The sequence below is a fragment of the Loxodonta africana genome, chromosome 2 (genome assembly GCF_030014295.1).
Source record: "Loxodonta africana isolate mLoxAfr1 chromosome 2, mLoxAfr1.hap2, whole genome shotgun sequence".
In the NCBI taxonomy this organism is placed as follows: domain Eukaryota; kingdom Metazoa; phylum Chordata; class Mammalia; order Proboscidea; family Elephantidae; genus Loxodonta; species Loxodonta africana.
Genome location: NC_087343.1, coordinates 201,075,518 through 201,099,790, shown reverse-complemented (window position 1 = coordinate 201,099,790; position 24,273 = coordinate 201,075,518). Strand labels below are relative to the sequence as shown.

Below are 24,273 nucleotides of genomic sequence, written 5' to 3'. Positions count from 1 at the left end.
CTTGGGGGACACAATTCATAACAGAGGTCCTGAGTGAGACGGATTGACACAGTGCCCGTAACAACAGACTCAGACATAACCATGATCATGAAGATGTACAACAGGCAGTTACGAGTCATAGTCAACTCAAAAGCAACCACTACCACCAATCAGAAACCAGAGCTCTCAAATGCTGTAAGCTATTAAGAAAGGGGAAGAGGTAGGTGTCTGTTTCATGTCCTGGAAAGAGTACCCAAGAGCAAAAAGTGTTTTCTTAGCTTCTGAATTAGCCCGAGATGGCCCTCCTGACTGGAAGACTTGGGACTACCACCTCTTCATGACCTTAGTCAAAGTACCTTCCACTTCCTTTAGCTTTTTATGTCCACCGTCATTCATCCTGTCTGTTCCATCTGTGTCCCCCCTCATAATTAGCAACAGAGTTTTCCTACAATCTGTAAACAGCTTCTATTGCCCCCCTGCTGAAGACCTGCGAATGCCTTCCCATGCACTTGGGATAACACTCTTGCTAAGGCCTAAATGGCCTTTCTAGACTGGGTCCCTCCTAACTCCGGGATCCTATCTTAGATCACCCTCTCCCTTTGTTTCATTGATTTCCTTTTCAGTTTCCTCAAACCTGTTAAAACTGGATTCTGCCGCTAGGCCATCGCACTTTGTCAGGGAACACACTTCCCCCACATCTTCCCCTGGTGGCACTCAGAGAGGCCTTCACTGGGGCACTGTCCAACACTGCTTTATTGTTAACCTGTTTATTGTCTGTCTCCTAGGATCTTCAGGCATCGTTTCAGTTTTCCAGTAGTAATGCTGGGAATCATGAACATCATGTATCTTGGGCCATATGCGCACACAGGGAGACCCTAGGGCCTCTCCGAAGACAGTGTCTTCACCTGAGAAACAGAAGTAACGGTGCCCCGCCGCGGGCTCAACTCGCGCTCTCAAGGCGCAGCGGGACGCGGCGCCTGGTGACCTCCTGTCGTGAGAGTGCCCCCGGCATTCAGGGCCCGCCGACCGCGGGGGCGGAGCGGGCCGAGTCGCAGGGTGCGAGTTCGTTATTGGCAAAAGCGGGGTACGGGACTGAGACACAGGCACCGGAACCCGGAGGAGGCCGGGAGCCCAGGCCCGACCGCGGCAGGTAAGAGGAAGTGAAGGCACACACGCCTCAGACACGCCCCAGGCGCCATGGAAGTGGCTTCAGGCGCAAGAAGCCCGAGGCCCCAGCAGCCAGGAGAGCGGCCCGGCGGTCTGTGACGGATTGGCTTGGGTGGGCCCTAGGGAGAAAGAAGGCAGGCGCCGCGAAGGTAGGGGGCGACTTAAGGCGGCGCCTGCTCGTTTCAGGGTTGTATAGGAGCGCGGAGAAAGGGCTGTCGCGGGTAGGAGGGGGTCCACCCCACCGCAGATCAGGGCCTGGCACCCCCATTCCTTCCTTATAGAGAACTGATTGCCGCCATTCCCCACCCCTACCCCAGCTGGCAAGGCGAGAGAACAGTTTGAAAGACGATGCATGCGCATGAAACTAAATTGTAAACCGCCGAGCCTCGATCAGAACTCGCGGGAAGGCGCAGGCGCAAAAAGAAGTGCGGCGGGTTTGGGGAGGAGGGAACTGAGCCCAAGACGCATGCGCACAGTAATCTGATGGCGGGAGGTGCACTCGCTCGTAAAGTTACGCATGCGCTTAGTCGCTATGTGACGCAAGGGGGCGGTGCGGGCACTTGTCTGCGCGTGCGCAGAGCTTTCTCAAATGTCCTTATTTAGGTTGCGCAGGCGCCGGCTGGCCATTTCGTCTCAGCCACGCTGAATTGGTTTTAGCAGGTAGGTGCTCGTCGGTCTTTGTTTGCTTCCTTGGGCCACCCAAGGATACCGTTTTTGTAAGGATTGCTTGCGGTCAGACCTCCAGTAGATCCTGGGTTCCCCGGCAAGTTGCGGGCTGCCGCTGGGAGCCAGGAATGGCTCGACAAATGTTGGCGGGGCGGTCGAGGCCTGCAGGCCGCGCGCCTCTATTGTGTGAGATGGAGGAGGAGGCGGAGCGGAAGCGGCCGCCGCCATTTCCTTGGCTTCCACGCTGGCGCCGGGCCTGGGCGTCCTTTGCTTGGTGCAGCGGGACCGGGTGCCCAGAGCTGCTTGGGGGCACCGATCTCTGGCTAGGAGGTTTTGGATGGCTGGAGTCGCTGGGGCTGGGGCGCCTGCGTGGGCTCGGCACTTAATGAGGGCCCGCGGCTCGCCTCGAGGGCGGAGGGAAGTTGATTTCGTATTTATCAGGTCTGATCCTCATTCCCACCTCGCAGTCTTATTTCGACGCCAGGATCCCTAAGGGACGATGATGTTGGGTACTGAAGGCGGAGAGGGATTCGTGGTGAAGGTTCGGGGCTTGCCCTGGTCTTGCTCGGCCGAAGAAGTGCAGCGTTTTTTTTCTGGTGAGTTTAAAGCGGGTGGCGGGAGCTCGCGGCCCGGCCAGGTGGGCGGCGGGTTGGGCGGGCGGGCGCGCAATCCTGGGCGCCCCCTAGAGGGGCACGGGCGCAGCGGTGGGCGCTGGGCCGCTCGCGCCCGACTGGCCACTGTTACGCAGTGGAAATTGCAAAAGCCCGGCCCGCCCTCTTGGACACCTTGGAGTGCGGCAGCTCCAGAGGATTTTTTCTTTTTTCTGTATTCCTTGTTTGTCTTTAAAAACCAGCATTTCCATTGTATGTGCTTTCCGGGGTTTCTGAAAAAATAAATGGGAATACACGGAAATTCTCTTAATCTTGAGAAAATAGTCAAGTTGGCAGGACCAGGTAAATAGTAATATCTTGCGATGTCTTACCTGTAAGGGTAACTTTCCAATTTTGGTATTTCCTTGAAAAGCGGCATTCTGCTTCAGAAGTTAAAATGTCGCTTCTTAATTTCAGAAATTTTCGTAATCAGGATTTGGTAATTGAAGAGTTTTTGCTCATCTAGTTTTTGATCTGGCTCACTTCACAGTTTGAGGACACTGAAGCCCAGGAAAGTGTGCTTGCCTTTGTAGTTTCTTGAAATAATGTAGGCTTTTTGAGTAATTTTTACCAGAATGTCTTTTGTTCCTTGTGTAAGATTAGGATAATGAAGTTGTGTATGGAAAGATGCTTGTAGTATTGACTTACTGTCTGAATTTAGCATTGGTAAAGGAAAACGACCTGTAAAACAAGAACCAAGTACACTGGGAGCCACTTTGCAGGGGGCAAGACTGGGTTTGGCTTCAGCTGTGCAACTTCAATCATTTTAGCTTGATAACAGTGATCCCCGTTCAGGTGAGTGTTGGGCCTGCAATTTGGTTTTGAATGAGAAATCTCAGTGTGGCTGCTGGTAAGGTAAAGTGGATGGACAACCATGCCAGACCAAAACTGATTTCCAAAAATGCCATAAAATTAGAAGATCCAGACTTCAGTAGATTGATGCTGAGAAGTTTATGGAGAAACTTGGATAGTGAGGACTTAATGTTTTAAATAACTTTGTAGAAGCTGCTTTGAATATTGAATTTTCTTGATGGAACGGGAATGTATCATTTAGAGAATAAGATAGCTTTAGAGAGGATGACTCCGTAATTACCAGAAAGACTATAGAAATTCGTAATCTTGGTTGTTCCAGGCTTTATAAAAGTGTCATACTTCATGGTGGGAGTGTGGATAGGCATTTCATCTGTGTCACCCAGAGGTGGTTTTTGGTTTTAAATTCTATATTAACAGTTGTTTTCTTTCCAGACTGTAAAATTCAAAATGGGGCTCAAGGTATTCGTTTCATCTACACACGAGAAGGCAGACCAAGTGGCGAGGCTTTTGTTGAACTTGAATCAGAAGATGATGTCAAATTGGCCCTGAAAAAAGACAGAGAAACTATGGGACACAGATATGTTGAAGGTTTGATTTATGTTGCCCTAGTAACAGTAAATAAAACAAATAGGTCTTATTCCCTTCTGAATTTTAGGTATTTGACCGCATGGAAATGGGCATCTAAGGGAGTTTATGGCAGCTCTTCCTAGCTTATCTAAAGACCCAGGAAGTCTGAAATTTGTTTTCTAACTTTCCGAAATTGACTAATTCTAAGCACCTCTTTCAGTATTCAAGTCAAACAACGTTGAAATGGATTGGGTGTTGAAGCATACTGGTCCAAATAGTCCTGACACGGCCAATGATGGCTTTGTGCGGCTTAGAGGACTCCCCTTTGGCTGTAGCAAGGAAGAAATTGTTCAGTTCTTCTCAGGTATGTAGTAGTGTTGGTTGCTGAGCAGTGAGTTTTGGCTAGCTTCTGGCAACATGTGATTTAATAGACCTTTAAAATTGATAGCTTAGATGCTTAAGTTGTAAGCTTATGCAGATGAATTACTGTTTTCTTCTTCCTGGAGACCTTCAAATAATTTAAGCCCATCTTAAAGGTGGAAATTAAGTGCTCCCAAAACTCGTAACTTTTGCTGATTTTGCCTATATTTAGTATTGTGGCTCAGAGTAGATAATTGATTGAGGGTTGTCCTCAGCAGCTTAACTTCTTTCCTCACGTTGTTCAGCAAAGTACTCCAAGTTAAAGGTAAGCTCCCTTAACGTTAGATTGATGTGCCAGTCAGGTTGTTACTTACGGCAAGTGTCTTAGGTTGTTAGAGACACTTAATTGGTCATGGGACCAGAAACATATCAGGGCCTAATTTCTCTAAACAGAAAGCAGCTTGGTTTTGCCAGGGAACTGTAAACTTGAAGCCAATCTAATGTGATCATAGATAGGCAGAATGTTTGCAATCTAATAGTGTTTTGAAATTGTTCTGGGCCTAAAGTATTTGAATGTTTTTATGCTGAAGAGCTTATAAGATTGCATGTTTAGCAGAATGTTAATAATGTGTTTTAAATAATAGCCTTAATATTCATGTTGTAATAAACTGGAATTAAGAGCAAGAAATCCTTTCATGGTTTAGTGTAGTATGTTTTTAAGTCTTGAATATTAGTTACATATCAAGTCCTAATATTTTGTCAGAATATTTGAAATCAAGTCTGTTTTGATTGTTTTTGTCTAAATTGGTGAGAATTGAATGCTATCTGTCAACTTTAAATATGAACATAATTTCATATCTTCTAGGAAGTGCTTTTAAGCCCTTTTTGTAAGCTTGGGAATGTATCCACGGAAAGGATTTTTCATAGACGGAATTTCCAGAAGTGAATCATACTACTGTTAGAGCATAAGAGTGCATGATTGTGTTGTCTAGATCAGTTGTTTGTTGAAGAGTTTAGATTGTATGTTTTCTTGTCAACTATGATATAAGCAATGTTTCAACTTGTATATTAAATGTTTAAACATGTTAACTTTTTAAAATTTGAAGTTCCACTAAAAAGCATTGAAATATAAATCGAGGTCAAAGGTGTGTCTAGAATTTAGTAAAATGTTGTATTTAATGCTTGAAACTTTATTAAAATCTTGTATAATTCTGAACATTAAGTTGCATAGATAAGTGTTCTTAATTGTTGAATTCTTAATGCACCCTGTGTTAAGCAAGTTTTTTCTTACATATTATGCCGCAGGATGTGTTAAGAATTACTTTGTAATAATGGAACTTCATGTTACTGCAATGCATATTTTAAAGAGTACTTGTTGAAAGCATACCATTCACCTAAAGTTAAAATTCTGGTTTATTTAAAGCTATAAGAAGAATCATTTCTGGGCTTGTGATGTTAATATTGCCCCCCTACTGGGGTTATTTGTCCTTGGGTTGAAGGGTTGGAAATCGTGCCAAATGGGATAACATTGCCGGTGGACTTCCAGGGGAGGAGTACGGGGGAGGCCTTCGTGCAGTTTGCTTCACAGGAAATAGCTGAAAAGGCTCTAAAGAAACACAAGGAAAGAATAGGGCACAGGTGGGGATGGATGGTTGGTTGGATATGTCACTTTTCTTATGGTAAACAATTAAATCCATATTCTCTCTGCTAAAGAGGAAGAAATCTGTTTCATAGTCCCAATTAATTGACGTTTTGCCACAATTTCAAATTTTCTATGTCAGAGTCCCACATTGCATTCAAATTAAATTTTGGCTTTAAAATTGTTCCCCCAGTTAATTTGGCCTTGATGTTGTAAGCGTTCCAATTTATTAACCCAGTCAATGGAGTTGAGAGACTATGGCTTTAAAAAAGTTAATGCAAACCTGGCTTTAGCTGTAATAACACCCACCTAGTAAATTAATATTACCATAAGAAAATGTGATACTTTCTGATCTTGTTTTTAAAGTTGAAATGCAACAAACTTTTTCTTGCTGTATAAATATTCTGCATATGTATTAATAAGCATAGCTTTCAAGAAATTGTCACAAAAGGTTTTATTCTCTTTGCTTGTGACTATTTTTCATTGAAGCATGCGCTTACCTATGCTGATTCCTACTAAAAGCATAGGCTGGGGTATTTGTTGGCGAAAAGAAATGTGTAGTGTGGGCTAGACTGTTGGTGGAGGCTGGCATTTTAGCCTACTTGCTATACATGCTGCCAGTGGATTTAAGATTTGAAATGTTGAAAGTTGAGTGGAATTCTTTCCCTCCTATAAAACATTTACAGTACTCCTCTCTACCCCTAAGGTTGGGCTCCATATGCCTAAGAGGAGTGAGGTTTTTTCCTGTAAAGTTTACATTAATCTCTTAAAGAGTGAATTTCTGGTCATTGCCTATGCAAGTATAAGAAATCTGGCTTAAAATATTTGTCAGTTTCGTGGCTATGACTGGACTGTTTTCTTGTATAACTAAATATCTGTATGAAGTGGACTAATGTTATTTTCTCCCTCCCCTTCCTTCTCCTTCATGAACAATGCTTTAGGTATATTGAAATCTTTAAGAGCAGTCGAGCTGAAGTTAGAACTCATTATGATCCACCCAGAAAACTTATGGCTATGCAGCGGCCAGGTCCCTATGACAGACCTGGGGCTGGCAGAGGGTATAACAGTATTGGCAGAGGAGCTGGCTTTGAAAGGATGAGGCGTGGTGCTTATGGTGGAGGTAAGTAAGATATGTGAGGGTCAAGAAGAATGTTGTCTTGTGTTCACATTTCATTGACTGTTCTTTTTGTCTTTCAGGTTATGGAGGCTACGATGACTATAACGGCTATAACGATGGCTATGGATTTGGGTCAGATAGATTTGGAAGAGGTAAAGTAAGAATTGAATTTATCACCTGAAGGGTACTTACACTCTTGTCCATCTAGACCTCAATTACTGTTTTTCAGGAATGTCTGATCACAGATACGGGGATGGTGGTTCTACTTTCCAGAGCACGACAGGACATTGTGTGCACATGCGGGGATTACCTTACAGAGCTACCGAAAACGACATTTACAATGTGAGTGTACGGTGAATTCACAAGTCAGATACTTGAGTAAGGTGGTAGAAACTTGAGCCTTACCCAACTTAAGCGAAACACCCTGTTATAAATGTTTTAGTTTTTTGTAACTTTAGGAAGTTGACTTGATTTCTTTGAAATGCCTTGTATTTAGTTCTTTTCACCGCTTAACCCTGTGAGAGTACACATTGAAATTGGTCCTGACGGCAGAGTAACTGGAGAAGCAGATGTTGAGTTTGCTACTCATGAAGATGCTGTGGCAGCTATGTCAAAAGACAAAGCAAATATGCGTAAGTGTGTTGAAGTGTTTTGGGGGCTTGTTAAAGGTAGCTGTGTGTGGACATACTGCACTTGAGTGACTGAACATCTCCAAGTATGTGTGGTAGAGGATTTAAGAAAAGGGGTATATGAGAATTTGTCCTCTAACAGATTCTTAGGGATGCATTGAAAACCTGTGGCAGTTTAAGTGTGAATAAAAGGGACTTGTGGGGGAAAAAAAAAAACACTGACTTGAAGTATGTCCTTGGTTGATAAACTAGATGAATGTTTAAAGGCTAGTTTTTGCAACCTGAATTAATGCATTAGTTAAAATAAGTCATCTGAGAGAAGCAGCCAGAATTTTTTTACCCAAGTATTTGAAGTCCACAGATTTTACATGTCATAAAAGAACTGAAGTGCTCCTTTTGCTTTCTTTCACCAACAAACATTTTTCAAACTTTTTTTTTTTTTTCTCATTTCAGAACACAGATATGTAGAACTCTTCTTGAATTCTACAGCAGGAGCAAGCGGTGGTGCTTACGGTAGCCAAATGCTAGGAGGCATGGGTTTGTGTAAATATCACTCTAGTGTCTTTTTTTTTTTTTAAAGCTAACCTTGTATGCCTTTTCTCTCATTTCAGAACACAGATATGTAGAACTCTTCTTGAATTCTACAGCAGGAGCAAGCGGTGGTGCTTATGGTAGCCAAATGATGGGAGGCATGGGTTTGTGTAAATATCGTTAGTTTTTTTAAAAACCAAAATATATCTATATAAGTCAATAATATAAATTAAGTTAATTGTATTTAGTGAATTTAGCATAACAATTTAAGTTTAAGTTAGGCAAGGAGAATAATTTTCTTGGTTAAAAATTAGCTAGAAAACTATTTGGAATAGATAATTCTGATTAAAGTACTTTTGTTTTGGGGGAGGGGAGTACAGAATGAAACTAGATAAATTGTCTAAGTGTAAAGTTTAAATCTCAAATTGTTTAGCAAAAAGCACAGCATCAAAATGAGCTGGCATAATTAGTTGTTCAGTATATGTATGTATTGATGTACTGTAACATGAAATTAAGGGGCAAACCCCACTAAATCCAGGCAAGTAGTTTCATAAGATCTTCATAAAAAGACTCTATTTATGGCATCATGTGGATTTAGTCCTGTTGATGTGTGTTTATAAATGTTTGATTAGCTCATGATAAAGAGTAGTTTGGTCATAGACAATAGACAGATGGAGGCAGAGGGTTATAGTAATAGCAGATCAAGACTGGAAAATTAGATAGTAGAATTACAAGCCCGGTACCACCAGGTACCATATTACGCTGGGAACATGGTTCTAATGTTCTCTTCACTTAACAGCAAACCAGTCCAGTTACGGTGGCCCAGCTAGCCAGCAGCTCAGTGGTGGTTATGGAGGCGGCTATGGTGGTCAGAGCAGCATGAGTGGATATGGTAAGTATGGTTCTTTATATTTTTATGATAAGTTTTAGGCAGGTTTCTTTAGTTGGGAATATGCAGGCTCCTTTTCTGAGAAGTTGGGTTATTAAATGTATGTTTTTGACTAACTTTTTAATAGTTTAATTTTCAGAAACAAACACTGGGGGGGGAAGTGTTTTATATATTATAAATTAGGCATTATTGCCACTGGAATTCTGTCAAGCCAGAAAACATCTGCCTCCATTTATTAAACAAACTGAAGTAGTTCACATTCTGTATTTTGCTGATTAGTATTAAGTCAATTTTAGATGGAGGGACAATTTTAAATAATGGTGGTGGGGTTCAGGATCGTATTTACTAGTCAGTTAACCTAGGATTAGTTTTATTAATTTTTTTTTCAATTGGTCTAAAGAATGGTGATTTTGGTATTATAGTCTTACCCTACAAAATCCTTTTGCAGACCAAGTTTTACAGGAAAACTCCAGTGATTTTCAATCAAACATTGCATAGGTAAATATTTTCTCAAGAAATATAATTTAAATTCCCAATAGCAAATACTGGTATGTTGTAATAACACTTCCCATAGCAGTCAATGGCTCTGACTTAACTCCATGGAGGCTGCCATTTTGGGCATAGTGAGTTGCCTTTAGTCCAACTTTGTCGTCTCACTTCCTGCCCACTGTGAATAGGAAGAGCAAGAGACTTCCCCTGTGCTTCCTATTCATGTCATTCGATGGACACATTGTGAATGTTTATGGTAAAATTTTTTTGAAATGCCTTGCTTAGCTTTAAAAACAACATGAAGTAATTTTTTTTGCAATTTTTGAAAAACACTAGTTTTCCTTTAAACTTAATTTTCCATGTTGATCCTGAAGCATCCATTTAAATGGTAGCACAAGAGTCTGGCACGTTGGTACTGCAGAGAAAAGGGGTTAATTGAGACTTGTTTGGAGTCGGGTTTCCCCTTTCCCAAACATGCTTCTCGCCACTTGGACAGCAGCCATTTGTACTCTTTAAAAACCTTTAATTTTTTTTCTTGGAATGCTCTGTTTTATTCGACTGATAATGTGACACTTCTCCTAACTTGTCAAATTGATCTCTTTGCAGGTAGCCAAGGAACAGTGAACAGCAGCTACTACAGTAGTGGAAGCCGTGCATCTATGGGAGTGAATGGAATGGGAGGGATGTCTAGCATGTCCAGTATGAGTGGTGGATGGGGAATGTAATCCTGATCACTGACTCTTGGTCTCAACCTTTTTTTTAAGAAAAAGAAAAAACAAAAAAAAAACAAAAAAAACTTCTAAGTTTAACAGTTTTGCAATACAAGCTTGTGATTTATGCTTACTCTAAGTGGAAATCAGGATTGTTTTAAAATGATTTCAGGTTCAGTGTTATTGAACACGAAATACACCTAGGTGTAACAACAAAGTTTGAGTAAATACAACTGTTAAACCATTTTCAGCTTTTCTTGAGTTAGTTGTAGGATGTACTACTTAAGCAGTAATTGTATTTAGGTTAAAGCAGTTCAATTATGTTAAATGTTGCTCTTATACCACATTACATTGAACACTGAATGCATGTTGAAAGACATGCTTTTTTGTAATACTTAAATATAGGAGCTGTGTCTACAATTAAAAGTGAAACATTTGGCATGTTTGTTAATTCTAGTTTCATTTAATAACCTGTAAGTCACGTAAGTTTAAGCCTTTTTTAAGTTAACGGGGAAAATGAGACGCAATACCAATACTTTAGAATTTTGGTCTTGGTGTTTGTATGAAATTCTGAGGCCTTGATTTAAAACTTACATTGTGATTTCCTTTTAGGTGTATTGCGCTAAGTGAAACTTGTCAAATAAATCTTCCTTTTAAAAACTGCAATTTGTCTTGTCTATGCTTCAGTGTCATGTGGACTGTTTCTTGGTGCTCTATTCCTGCCTGGGGCGTAGGTGACAGTGGTAGCTGTGGCAGAGGCTCGGCAGTTGAGGCTGTTGTGTAGATGTCTTCAGACTTCTCTTCCCTCCGGTGCAACGAAGGTAAACATAGTTTGGGGGCCCTTTCTGAAGGGCTGTATGTTTGGCCTGGCTGCACGTAACCTGATTTGAATCTCCCTAACTTGCTAAAGCACTTGCACAGAGCAAAGGAAGAGGCACGAGTGGACTTAACTGCATGGCCTGCAGTCCAGAAGCCCTCCTTCAGGCATAGCTGAGGAAGTAACAGATCGGTGGGGGGGATTAGAAGCTATCCTTTTGAATCTGGTTGTGGTTTTCTAATTTTGTTAATGGTGGGATGTCTTCTATAAGGAGCTTTTCAAGTTGATGTCTTTACATATTTTGCCTCTTTCCTAACAGTCAAGTCCACTTAAGAGCAAAATGTATTCCCTGTAAACTTCCTGAGGGTAGAATATCAAGCAGAACTGAGGGTAAAGAGAAGTTATCTTAAGTGTGGAAACTTTTTCCTGTTTTGTGGTAGGTTAGAACTCAAATGATATTTGCTGGGAAATAAAAACCAAAGCAAACCCATTGCTATGGAGTCGATTCTGACTCTCAGTGACTGTATGACAGGAGAGCTGCCCCACAGCACTTTCAAGGAGTGCCTGGTGGATTTGAACTGCCAACCTTTTGGTTAGCAGCTGAACTCTTAACTGGGACATAAAAGTTCTCTAGGGTTGGATTAAGCAATGTATCCCCAGAGTTACCTTCAGTAGCTACTTAAAAGCACTATAGTTCCAGAACCTGCCACTCATTCATCCCTTTATAGTCAGAAGTCACTTGTATTGAGATTTGAATTTGAGCTAGGTACAAAGGGTCACTGTAAGTTGGAATTTACTCTGGCGATGGGTACATAACGCTTGTGTCACACATGAGTTTTTTCTGTAACAGTATTGAAGGTTTTCTCAGCTTTGTTCATGGGTGTTGGTATCGGTTAGATTTATTCACTCTGAAAAACTGTTCAGAATCAGCCAGTACAGCTAAGGATGGCAGTGTTGCATGTGAAAGATGGGCATGAAGAGCCCTTCAGGTATATGCTCTTGGCCTGCTGCATGACCTGCTATGTCCTAGTTGCATACCACTGGAGGGAAAGGTCTGGATTCAGGCTGGTGATGTAGAAATGTTTCATTTGCAATGTCATGGAGCTTTTGTCTTCCAACAGGTCTAGAGAGAGTTTTCAAGGGAGTTAATGTTGAGAGTTGGCATTCAGCTGAGTGTTCTAAGCATGATATTGCTGCTGAGCTCTTGGCCAAGTTCCTTGATACTTTCGGTACTACAGAGACCTGGTGGTGAAAAGGACCTGGAGGAGGGTTAGTCTCTTTCCCTGGACCTTCTAATTGTTTTGAATCTAGGAACATGGGAAGATCTTTTGTCAAAAAACTTGGCCTATTGGAAGGGGACTTACTAAAGAAATGTAAGTCCACTACCATTTTTTTTTTTTTTGTACTTATTTAAAAAAAAAAAAAACAAACCTGGAACCACTCTGGTTCTTTAGAATCTTGTGTCTTGTGGACCAGCATTATAACTTGGGAGCTTGTTAGGAATGATTCAGATACTCCTGACCCTCTTATTAATCAGAACCTGCATCTCAAAGAGGACTTCCCCCGTACCCCCCGAGGTGACTGATAGCACACATTTAGGCTTGGCACTGCCTTAGAACTCATTCCTTAGTTTGGAAGAAGGTGGTGCCAGACTAGAGAGTGAAGGGTTTCCCAAGTTCAGGTGTGGAAATTTAAAGTTGGAGGAGAAAAGGAATCTTCCATTCAGGTAGGTAAATGTTGAAAACTTCGGTACATGGATCTGTTGTGAATAATGTGTATTGAACATTTGTTGCTTGAGGTGGGGGGTGAGGGTGGGAGATAGGTGTGATAAAGGCAGAGGAACTTACGGGTCAGGCAGTGGTGGGCCCTTGAGGTACGTATCAACTGTCAAAGGGTCTGAAGTAGGGTGGTATTACCCTGCTTGCTTTTTTGTGTGCAGATAAAGGAACTCAGGCTCAGAAGTGAAGTGACTTGCCTAAGGCCCTCCAGCAATTTGGAGTCCATATTGGGTGCATTGAAAATGAGGTACAGATACCTGATAACTAGAACAGTTTTGGGGTAATGCAAAAAATAAGCAAACTTTCTGAAAAAGTTGGGGCCTGGTGTGATTAAAAAACAGCTGTTCAGGTTAAGTGAGGGGAAGTGGGGGGTCCTTAGCAGCCGCTTTAGCCACCATGTACCTTTCTTAAAGTGGTCTGAAAACCAGTAGCTTAGGAAGGACTTGGCTTTGGGGGCTGCACAGTGCCTTAGCTGCAGGTCCTGGGGTAAATTCTGGACTGTAACCTTCCTGAACCTTCCAGATTTCCCACCCATACGACAGAAGTATTGGTACCTGTGGTGAGCGAGCCTTCCACAGGGAAAGAAGAGCCCAAGAAGGAACAGTTGGGCCGCAAGCCATGTTTTCAGGGACTGGGACAGCTCAGACTAGGCCACAGCACCGGAGGGAAGGAAGGGGCTGGTGGAGGCTGAAGCCTGGGGCCTCCTGGGAAGTGAAGGCAGGAGTAATGAAAATAGTCTGGCTGAGGGCGGGAGGAGGTGAGGCCCAGAAAACTGACTTGTTTGATGTCCATACAACAATACTATGCATGTTTTCTAGCCTAAAAATTCTAGACCACTGACTGACGTGTTAACTGATGACTCTGATATGGGGGTGGGGGGAGTGACCAGTCCTCATAGCTCCACAAACAGCACCTGTCCTTAACATTTTGAGATTAGAAAACTGCCCATCAGGTGTTTTCCCACCATTTTTATCAACTCCCTGTTTTATCAGTGAGCAATTTTGGAGATCCAACAGCTTACTAAGGTTAGTTCTTCTCACTAGTGGATTTCACAGCATGGTGGATGCCCACTGTGTGTCAAGGCTCCCAACCTGACCCTGCTTCACCTGGGCGCAACACAGCTTGAGCCCCAGAGCCGGCAGACTTAGCCAATTCCCACCTGGGTGATGTTCCGAAAACCTCCCAGCCCTTCACCTTAACAGCTCTTGAGTTGAGGGCATCCTTTCAGAGCCAGCCCGAGGTAAGGGGATGGCTAGCAAGCTGCTGCAAAATGGACACAAGCTCATTTTCTGCACCAGAGTGAAAAATAATTGATTTTATTATGGGGCAGTGCTAGGTATTGACAAGGGTGTGGAATGGCAAACCCCGACTGAAGCGGAGAAGGCACGCTGACAGACCCTGGTGTGGTAGAAAGTGGTGGACAAATCAGAGGGCTTTTGGGAGGAACGGTGGGTGGGGGAGGGAGAAAAACTGATGACTCCCTAGAAATGCTAAAGAGGTTAAGTTGAAGAGTTGAAAATGATAGTAGTAAAACCATGAAGTTCCATATGAACAAAAGCCAGTGATGTAATAAAGTGAGAGAAGAGTTTGAATCCAGAGGAGTTGATTCCATACAATTCAAAAAGTAGAGGCGCCCAGCTTCCAGTTCCATTATGTTTAAGAGCGCCAGCAGGCCAGGTGAGGATTTTATTCTTTCCCTTGATTCTCTGGGGGAAACAACAAACTTCTCAAAATCCTGGTGTTTCCCTGAGACCCAAAGAGTTTGGCACTGTTCCAAGGCTGCCTCTGCCCACTCCTGAGGATGGAGGTCCGGGTGGTCCTTAGGAGGCGGTGGAGGAGCAGCGCTGCAGGAGCAGAGTGTGGCAGCTGTCACACACGCGCACTGGTTTGGGGTAAGATGGCAGGGCCAGCTCGTTGCTGGAGCACGTGTTGCAGAAAATATGTCCACAGTTGCGGCAGTGGTGCTAGAGGACAGGGAAAAGGCACTCACAGGACCGGCTGCATCTCCCCCTCAAATGGGTGAGATGCTGTCTGTACACCTGAACCTTTAAACACTTATTTTTTAGTTATCTAAACACGCCCAGATCCCTCCCCCAGAGGATGTTTATCAATTTGGAATGAGTTCTGCCAGGCCTTTCCCTTTACTTTCATGTTTACGTTCCTGTAAAATGTATACATGCACTTGCGTGAATGTAGGTATATTTTGTTCTTTAAAACAAAAGGCTCTCATTGTGTATCACTGCTCTTCAATGAATAGTTAGTCCACGTCATTATATACAAAGAGCCTCAGTTCATTCCCTTGAATTGCTGCATCCCAAGGGTCTTTAGCCAGCCCCTCTGCTCCTCCTGGACCCAGCCGAGCCTGCCGTACAGACTGCTTCCGCCAACTACCCTATCCCTGTCAGTCACACCTTGAACTTGACCATTTCAGGTCAGAGGACTCCAAAACCTCTAGCAGGCCTTGTGGACAAGTGTAATCTCAAGGGCAGCCTCAGGAGGGTTGTTTCTAGATGAGCTCTTTGCCCTTGTACCTCTGAGCCTACGGTGAGGGTTCTTCCTCTTTTGCACAGAGATAGGCTGTTACTGCAGGCAGATGAGAACAAGATCGACGTGGTAGTGGATAGCGGTGGTGTGCAAAGCAGCAGGCACTCTCCTTAGCTTTATGAGTGGCCCTCAATTTCTGGGATATGTGCTCCCCACCTGTCACTCTACTGGTCTTGGTGAGACTGTCAACCCTGACCAAAGTGGGAGCCAGTACTGTTCTGGAAGCTGAAGGCAGGTGGCATAAGCAAAAAATGGCAGAGGGGCCTTACCCAGACTGACTCAGTTTCTGGTGCCTGTCCTGAAACCTGCTATTCTGTAGGTTCCCCCTTAGAGTCTGTTTGCCAAGGTTAGTTAGGTTTGGGTCCTGTTGCTTATAAAGGATTTTCAGTGATACTTAACCAAAAGTAGCTCTGCGTTTGAGAAAGCCCAAGTCCAAAACAAATTTCCCAGTCATTGAGAGGTGCATGGCGGACACAGGCGGCCTGTGACAAACCGGCCAGGGCCCTCAGAGGTGGGCGTGGGCAAGAGAGTTGGGGCTGTTCTCTGAGAGCTGGCAGGGTGATGGCAGAGCAGTGAACACAATCCCAGGGCAATGCACCTGGCCTTTCCAACCCATGTGGTAGTCTAGCATGGGAAAGTGGGGCCAGAGAGATGAGCCTGGCATGGAGCAACTCAAGCCCCGGGGCCAGTGGGTATAGCTTCACCCACGTACCTTTCTCCGGGAAATGGAGAACTCCTTTTCACACTGCTTACAGTGTGTTGCTTCGTCATCTTTCAGCCAAGTGTGGCCCTGAGAAGGAAAACACCAGAATCCCATTTTAGGCCTCAGTCCAAGGGTGACAATTAGCTGTGTATCCACTGTTGCTTCCTAATAGCACCTTGATTTCCTTTTAAGCAATTAGGTCGTCTCCACTAGATGTGGCCTAACAGGGCTGTGAGGAAGGGGTCCTTCCCCGACCCTGGCCATAGCAGAGTCCATGTGTTCAGCTGGAGGGCCTGCTGTCTCTCCTCTTACTCCCTAGTCTCTGCAGGCTGCCCACTTGGCCTCAAGCCAGATTCTTCAGCCTCCTGTCGACCTGAGACCCATACCCTTTTCAATAAATTCCTTTTGGCTGAGGTAATGAGTCAGACTGTTGCTTATAGCCCCAAACCCTGAGACACCATCAGAAGTGATTTGCTGAACTGGCAGGAGGGAGAAGGGCCAAATGAGACTAGAACAATCTGTGTCACTGCTCCCTGCAGAGATGGAGGAGTTTGCAGCAGAAAGCAGATGCCCTCAAGCCATAGGAAGCCATTCCCACATGCCCAACACCTGGCCCAACACCTGCTCCTCCTCGGCAACACTGGGAACAGCTCTACAGAGGTGCAGCTGCAGGTTTGAAAGATTGCTTTGAAAGGTCTTACTAAAGGAAAACAAGGATATGTGACTTACTCTGCCTCAGGGACTGAGGTGTTCCAGAGAAGTCAGAGGTGTGATGTACTTATCTGGCTCCTTAGCATGTGTTGGTGTAACTTTTCTGGTGATACACAGTTGTCCTTACAATTGCAAATGACAGTACCATGCCCTTGGAGCTATGAAGGTATGCCCAGGGCTTTTAGCTTACATAAAATAGCTCCTTGCGGCTCTAGAGTCACTGCGTTAGCTGTCGTTATTTTGCGTAAACACCATGGGCAGCACAGGGGTATAAACCACTCACAGCACTTAGATCCGAGGACCTTTCAGTCTACAAGGGAGGATAAAATAAGTTGATGTTAACTAGATCTAACTTAACTATGAGGCATTGGTGATTCTGGTACAATTCTTGCCTCCCATATGGGAGACCTGGGTTTGATTCCTGGTCAATGCACTAAATTCTCAGCCGCTACCGTCTGTCAGTGGAGGCTTGCATGTTGCTGTGATGCTAAACAAGTTTCAGCAGAGATTCCAGACTAGGAAGAAAGGCCTGATGATCTACTTCTAAAAATCAGCCAGTGACAACCCTATGGATCCCAAGAGTCTGATCCATAACTGATCACAGGGGTGCCACAGGAATGGGTGTTTTTTGTTCCATTGTATGTAGGCTTGCCATGAATTAGGGACCAATTTGATGGCAGCCAACAACAACAAACTATTAACTAGAACTCCAGGCTGGGAAATCAGACAACCAGACACATTAAACTTGGGTGTACAAACTGGGCAAGTAAGTTTTTACTTGGGATCTCTGCTCTGGATAAAGCAAAGCGCTGCCTTGTGGAAGAGGACTGATACTGCATTGTTGTGACAGAGCTGAGGCCAAAGGGTAGAAGCTGCCCTTAAACGGAGTTGGCGGTCACTCCCCGCTCTAAGGTGGCTTGCCAGGACAAGCTGCAGAGCACCTGGCCCTGGAAGGGAGTGGCGGTGGCTAGAGTGTCCGTCCCACGCCCCGTCTTGCCCTTGCAGGGCCACATCACTGTGTCTGCTCTCCCTCAGTGGTAAGCTTCACTCTTGCTGGTTGCCGTCGAGTCAGTTCTGACTCAGTGACCCCACGTGTTACAGAGTAGAACTGCCCCATAGGGTTTTCTAGGCTGTAATCTTTGTGGAACTAGACTGCCAAGTCTTCCTTCCGCAGAGCGGCTGGGTGGGTTTGAACCACCCTCCTTTTGGTTAGCCCCTCACTTGGAGGAAAGGTTGTCACTCTCTTAATTCTTGGGCCTTTCTCTGCCCCTTTAGCTTCCTTCATTAGGGCACCTGTGGCCCAGGCCAATTCTCCAGGTCCCACAGCCCAGTCTGGTGCAGCTGACAGCAGAGGAACTGGAATCAGCAGGCTGGTTCCAGTTTTGGTCCTGCCACTTTTCAGCATCTCCACTCTGGGCAGCATTTTTCTTATTTGTAAGTATGTGACAGCCACCACAGCCTCAACTTCTCACCTGACTTGTGAGAAAATACAGGAACCCAAAGGATATTAGCACAAGCTGAGAGCTATTAGTAGTGATTATTATGCTAATAACAATAATCCAGTACCTTCAGTGCCTTATTTACTTCTTTTATGTCTTCCATCTTCAGCTTTGACCTTGAAAAAAGAAAAAAAAAGACCAACAGAAGTGAGATGCTATACACAACTTGTACAAGACAAGGTCATGGATGCTCTATAGACTCATCCAATCTCCCTGAGGGACGGAACTGCTGGGCTGAGGGCTGTGGGGACCGTGGTCTTGGGGACCATCTAGCTCAACTGGCATAACAGTTTATAAAGAAAATGTTCTACATTCTACTTCAGTGAGTAGTATCTAGGGTCTTAAAAACCTGTGAGTGGCCACCTCAAGATATTCCACTGGTCTCACCCCTTCAGGAGCAAGAGAGAATGAAGAAAACTCAAGATAAAATGGGAAAGATTAGTCCAAAGGACTAAAGGACCATAGATACCAGGGCCCACCAGACTGAGTCCAATACAGCTAGATGGTGCGTGGCTACCACCACTGACTGCTCTGACAGGCATCACAATCGAGGGTCCCAGACAGACAGCTGGAGAAAAATGTAGAACAAAATTCTAACTGAAAAAAAAAAAAACCAGACTTACTGGCCTGACAGACTGAAGAAACCCCAAGAGTATGGCCCCCAGATGCCCTTTTAGCTCAGTAATGAAGTCACTCCTGAGGTTCAGCCCTCGTCCAAAGATTAGACAAGCCATAATACAGAACGAGACAAAAGGGGCACACCGGCCCAGGGGCAAGGACTAGAAGGCAGGAGGGGACAGGAAAGCTGGTAACAGGGAACCCAAGGTGGAGAGGGGATAGTGTTGTGGGATTGTTAACCAGTGTCATAAAACAGTATGTGTACTGTTTAATGAGAAGCTAGTTTATTCTGTAAAACTGCATATAAAGTACAATTAAAAAAAACAAGTGAGAGGCTATAAAACTGACAAAACAGCAATTGTTCGGCTTTGAGAGGATAACAGGACTTATAAATTAGGTATACAATAATGATGTTCTAAAATGCTTCCCAAAGGAGCCCTAGTGGCACAGCGGTTAAGCGCTTGGCTGCTAACCAAAAAGGCTGGCAGTTTGAACCTACCCAGTGGCTCCGCAAGAGAAAGGCCTGGTGATCTGCCCCCATAAAGATTAAAAAAAAAAAAGATTACAGCCTAGAAAATCCTACGGGGCAGTTCTACTTTCACATGGGGACACTGTGAACTGAAATCGACTTGATGGCATCTACCAACAACAAAATGCTTTCCACCTTTTTATAACCTCTAGAGTCATCTAATCACAGAGGCTCACATATCCACCTTGGTCTAAGGCTGAGAAATAATAGCCTGTGGACTCAATCAGACTAGCCTGCAAGGCTTTTTAAAAAGATTTTGAAACAGCTGCAATCATTTACAAATTAAGGGTTTTTGCATGGCAGCCCGAATTTCTGGCTCCTCTGGGCTCACATTCCTGCACGTCTGAAGAGGCCAGAGCTTGGCTCTGCTCAGGAACTGTGTCTGCATGTTTTCCCAGCCCGCTCCCTCCCACCTGCTCGTCTGCTATGGCCAGGGACCCACCCGGAGGGCACAGCCATGTCGTCTCACTCCACTCCCCTTTGTATTAGAACAGTTCCTTCGTTTTCCATGTAAAAGACAGGACTGAACACAGTCTAAATTGGCAGAATTAAAACAAATAGAACACTGTTATTTGTACTCTGGGGGAAACAGACTGGGTCTGTCCTTAAAATTGAGGTTAGTCTAAACTGTCAAGGTTACATTAATCTAAGTGTAAAAATGGCAGGGCTCTGAGGGACACGGCTAGACTTCTATGTAAGGGATTAGAAAACTGAACCTTTAGGAAAAACCCTCTTGGCCTCTCCTACTGCTCAGCAAGCAGGCAGCTCCTTCCCTCCACTGGTGGCTGCAGAAACAGCCCAGCAGTTGGAGGGGATTAGAGGAGCTGCCCAGGATGGGCAGACTTGAAACTAGGTCAGGATGGGAGACAGACAGACAAGAACTTTTCTGGGGAGCATAAGGTGGGGAAGAATCCCAGTGGTCTTGAAATAAAGCAACTGGGAAGCTGTTTGGGTTAACAGGTGGAGGGGTCTGAAAACAGGATTTTTCTCCTGTCACCTGGGACGGGCTTGGGAGATGAAGGGAAGACGGGAGAAGGCACCAAGAGGGAACCCTAGGGCCTGTTTCAGCCAGTGGGCAGGAGGCAACTCCTCAGGTAATGCTCCTCAGGTGATGCTGCCTGGGTCCAGCACCCCTGCCATTACAACCCCACTGTGCACAGACCTGGTGACGAGCAGCTCAGCTTTCAGGATTGACAATCCAGATTTGAGGACTGTGGCACTGTACTAGGAAAGCAAACTCTGACTGCCAGTCTGACTTGCCAGACTCCAAGGTAAAAAGGACACAGCAGGAGAAAAGACACTTAAGACTCTCGGGGGGTGGGGGTGGGGGCACAAAGGGAGGCCCAGTCAGGCCACAACCCTAAGGCCTCTTTTCTATCCCTCTTCTCTGACCACCAGCACAAACCAGAGGAGCCATCTCCATGCTTGTGTCTGGCTCCTCCATGTCTAGTTCTGGTCAGTGCTCCTGGGCTGCCCTTGAGCTGGCGTGCTCTGAGCGCTCCCCAAGTGGGGGCAGGAGGGCATGGCAGGGCAGCACTAGGTCTGAAGAGCTGGCCTGAGCCTTCTTGCAGATATGGAGGGGAGTCTCTGGAGGCGGGGCTGCCAGGGGAGGGCGGGATCTCCATCTCAAACTATTTCAGAGGACCACGTTCTGTCACAGCCCTAACAGTTTCCTTTCTTACTCTTCCCAGTGCTTTTGTGAAACTTTCTATTTAATCTGACAGCAGCACTAACTGCCTGCTCTGTTTTTAGGGGACCAGGTGGCCAGCCTCTATTCCCTTTGTTATGGGTCTAGACACGTGGCTCTGGAAGGCAGAGCCTGCAATGGGGAGCTTGCCAGCACCCTCTCTTCTCACGAGATGGGGCTCTTAACAATGGGCTGTTGTCTTGCTACATCTTCACGTCTGGCTTTTGTTTTTCTTGACATCTGTCCCGTGGGATTAAACTTAGAGGTTTTTCAAGCTCCTAATGTATTTTTTTAACTGCGTTAATTGCCACCGTTAAAAATTTGGGAAGTGAAAGAGTAAACACCTGTCTGGTCCTGAAGGAATAAGAATGTACTCAGATTGAAAAAAGCCGCTCTGCTACTCATTGTTAGTCAGGCTGGAAGGACAGGGTCAGATAAACCAGCTGCACTGTCGACCGGAAACAGTTCCTTCCAAGGCCGCAACAGCTGTGCCACGTTCTAACGGCCCCTCTTTACGAGACTACTGCTTCCTTACCGTTAAGGCCCAGACCTGCTTTGTTGTTTTTCTTTATTCCTGGGGATAGCCAACTGCTCAACTGCCCAGCCTCAGCACCCAACCCTAGTTCATCCCCACTTCTATCCCACCCTCAGAAATAGCAACCAATCCAGAACTATTCCCGCTTCCCTTAGACCTGCCTCAGAATCTGTCATGGAAGCCCAAACTTTACAAAAGACGCTTCCCTCCTACGCTTATGACAGAAGGCATTCCATAGCTCTCAGGGTGCCCTTCCTTGGTGCATCAAGAAACCTGCTTTTTGTTGGACCACAACCTTGTACCTGATGGTCTTTGGCTGACTGGGCTTTAACATAGGTGGTAAGTATAAATCTGTGTTTCTAGCATTGGTTAAGCCACGGGCAGCTCTGGCAATTCCAAGCCCCACTCCCACATGGCAACAGTCAGCTGCAGCCAGATAGGACCTCGGGGCTTCCATCTGCCCCATTCCAACCACTCCCACCTCCTTCTGGCATTGAGGCCATGGTTAATCTTGCTGCCCATACTCAGGGTCCAGCATACTTTTTCTTTTAGCCCCACTTGGCTCATTCATGCTTGCCTGGCTTCTCTAGCTACGAATCTGCGGCCCATACTCAAGACTCTTTAATCCCATGGTGGCTTGGAGGATGACCTTATCTACAACTCTTCTACTGCCTGGAACACTAAATGGTACTAAGTAAACTTGAAACCCCTATGAATCAGGGTCCTGCAGGGCTGTTCAGGTGGGATGGGCTGCAGATATGGATCCCAGCAGGTAAGTGGGCATCTGCTTAGGCTGCATGCTGTCCCTGTTCTAGCCAGCTGTCCTACCACACTGGGAGGGGGTGAGTCTGCAACTCCGCATGTGCTCAGACACTCCTAGTGCTTTCCTGACACACAGGTGTCTAGCAACCGATACATTCTAAGCCTCTGACTAAGTTTGAACTGAACTGGTGAGGAAGCACATTCCCCCCGTGCAAGGACTGCCTATATATACCACAGTCGGGTGTCTGGTCCTGGGAAGGAAGCTCTTCGTTCTCAGGAGACACAGACCTGCTCTCACATGTGGAGGTGGGGTAAGGGGACGTGCACTCTGTGCAGCCTCTGCTGCAGCATCAATTGTAATAGCACAAAGGGGAAACAACACACTGTTCACAACCCAGGACTGAGAAGTAAATTAAGGCATATCCCTTGAAGGAAAGAACATGTAGCCTTTAAAAAAATGAGGCAACTCTGTTTGATAATATGTAAAAAATGTCTGTCTGTTGTCGTTAGTTGCCACTGAGTCTGCCACCAACTCATAGCAACCCCGTGTACAAGGGTTTTCACTGGCTGATTTCAAAGTAGATTGCCAGGTCTTTCTTCCTAGTGTTAGTCTAGAAGCTCCACTGAAACTTGCTCAGCATCATAGCAACACACAAACCTCCTCTGACAGACAGGTGGTAGCTGTGCATGAGGTGCACTGGCCAGGAACTGAGTCTAGGCCTTCACACAGGAGGTGAAAATCTACCACTGAACCACCACTGCCCTAAAAATGTCTAAGATATACTAATAAGGAAAAGAAAAATAATGCACAGAACAGTGGGTATAGTGTGCTCCTTTTTAGGTTAGAGAGGGACACATTACACGCACTTAACAATATGAGTAGAATCTTTCTAGATGGGTTTACACACAACTAGAAACATGATTGCCTCTAGGGGAGAGAACTGGTATCCTGGGTAAGGGTGGAAGGAAGGTGTATTTGTTACCATATGCCTTACGTGCTGATAAAAAACAAAGCTAAACAGGATACCCTTGAAGAAAGGTGACCAGGGGGCAAGCTGTGCCCTGGTAACGGCTGATGGGGTTAGGAATGCCTGCTGCAGAAAGAGAGGACCTCGACATTGGGTAGGGTAGGAGCCATCACCCCAAGGTGCATTGTGGGTGCCTCTGGGCTGGAGCCCATTCCACACATCTGCTGCCAGCTCACCAGGGCTCCAAGAACCACACCGACCACCTGTAGGGCAGACTCGTGTGATCGGCTGTGCTGCTGAGACTCCGGGCCCATCTGAGATGGGCTTGTCCTTTGCCATGGACACAGCCTCAGCTGGGACCTACTTCAAACTCCCAGGATGGGTTGTTGTATAAGAATTCATGCTCCTTCCATGTTTGCTTTTCCATGGTCTCATACTTGTTCACTTATGACTCTCAGGGGCAAGGCTGATGCTGCCCTTCCCAAAATCTAAGATGTGTTCATTTTCCAAACTCTCCCAAGACAGACTTGCTTCTAAAATTGAATTTTTTTTTTTTTTTTTTAGTTTTAGAAACATATTCATATGTTCATATCCTCTTGTTATTAGTTGCTGCTGAGCTGATTCTAACTCATGGTGACCCCATGTGTGCAGAGTAGAACTACTCCATAGGGTTTTCAAGGCTGTGACCTTTTGGTAGCAGATCGCCAGGCCTTACTTCCTAGGCGACTCTGGGTGGGTTCGAACTGCCAACCTTTCAGCTAGTAGTCAAGCACTTAACCATCTGTACCACCTGGGGACTCCCCATATCCTCTAGACTAGCACTGGTCCAAGTGTGGTCTGCAGGCTGGCTCTCAGCCAGCTGTTTCTAGTTCATGCTGAGATGAGCTTGTATGAGAATGTATATCATCTGTGTCAC

General features: G+C 45.2%; 2 protein-coding genes across 10 annotated transcripts in view; one reads left to right on the top strand and one right to left on the bottom strand.

Annotated features, from left to right (window-relative positions):
• The first annotated feature begins 1,277 nt into the window (after positions 1–1,277).
• Positions 1,278–10,872, top strand: HNRNPH1 (heterogeneous nuclear ribonucleoprotein H1). Of its 6 annotated transcripts, none has more exons than XM_064279270.1 (14): positions 1,278–1,295; positions 1,750–1,806; positions 2,280–2,408; positions 3,708–3,863; positions 4,063–4,206; positions 5,702–5,840; positions 6,783–6,961; positions 7,039–7,110; positions 7,167–7,300; positions 7,455–7,590; positions 8,041–8,100; positions 8,199–8,258; positions 8,918–9,010; positions 10,103–10,872. In XM_064279270.1, exons 3-14 carry the CDS (start codon positions 2,312–2,314, stop codon positions 10,219–10,221), a joined length of 1,389 nt encoding a protein of 462 aa, XP_064135340.1. In that variant the 5' UTR covers positions 1,278–1,295; positions 1,750–1,806; positions 2,280–2,311; the 3' UTR covers positions 10,222–10,872. The 6 variants fall into 6 exon arrangements, with proteins under 6 accessions (XP_064135340.1, XP_010591456.1, XP_023408023.1 ...); XM_023552255.2 differs by lacking the exon at positions 1,278–1,295 and adding an exon at positions 9,456–9,505; XM_010593181.3 differs by lacking the exon at positions 1,278–1,295 and adding an exon at positions 9,456–9,505 and having other exon boundaries at positions 8,199–8,282.
• Positions 3,123–24,273, bottom strand: part of RUFY1 (RUN and FYVE domain containing 1) — an 86,875-nt gene continuing 65,724 nt past the window's right edge. For 3 of the 4 annotated variants that reach the window (XM_064279269.1, XM_064279268.1, XM_003404700.4), the window contains 3 exons: positions 18,326–18,374; positions 16,058–16,135; positions 3,123–14,765 (listed from right to left, as the gene is read on the bottom strand). In XM_064279269.1, the coding sequence (XP_064135339.1) occupies positions 14,622–14,765; positions 16,058–16,135; positions 18,326–18,374 (271 nt within the window). In that variant the 3' untranslated portion in view covers positions 3,123–14,621. The remainder of the gene's footprint in view (positions 14,766–16,057; positions 16,136–18,325; positions 18,375–24,273) is intronic. The other variant, XR_002786613.2, reaches the window with a different exon arrangement.

Excerpts from the sequence above, each read along its gene's own strand:
- HNRNPH1 (XM_010593154.3), top strand. The coding sequence starts at position 2,312 with ATGATGTTGGGTACTGAAGGCGGAGAGGGATTCGTGGTGAAGGTTCGG. Across the intron at positions 6,962-7,038 it reads GCGTGGTGCTTATGGTGGAG|GTTATGGAGGCTACGATGAC; the intron begins GTAAGTAAGATA and ends TTTGTCTTTCAG. Across the intron at positions 7,591-8,040 it reads AAAAGACAAAGCAAATATGC|AACACAGATATGTAGAACTC; the intron begins GTAAGTGTGTTG and ends TTCTCATTTCAG.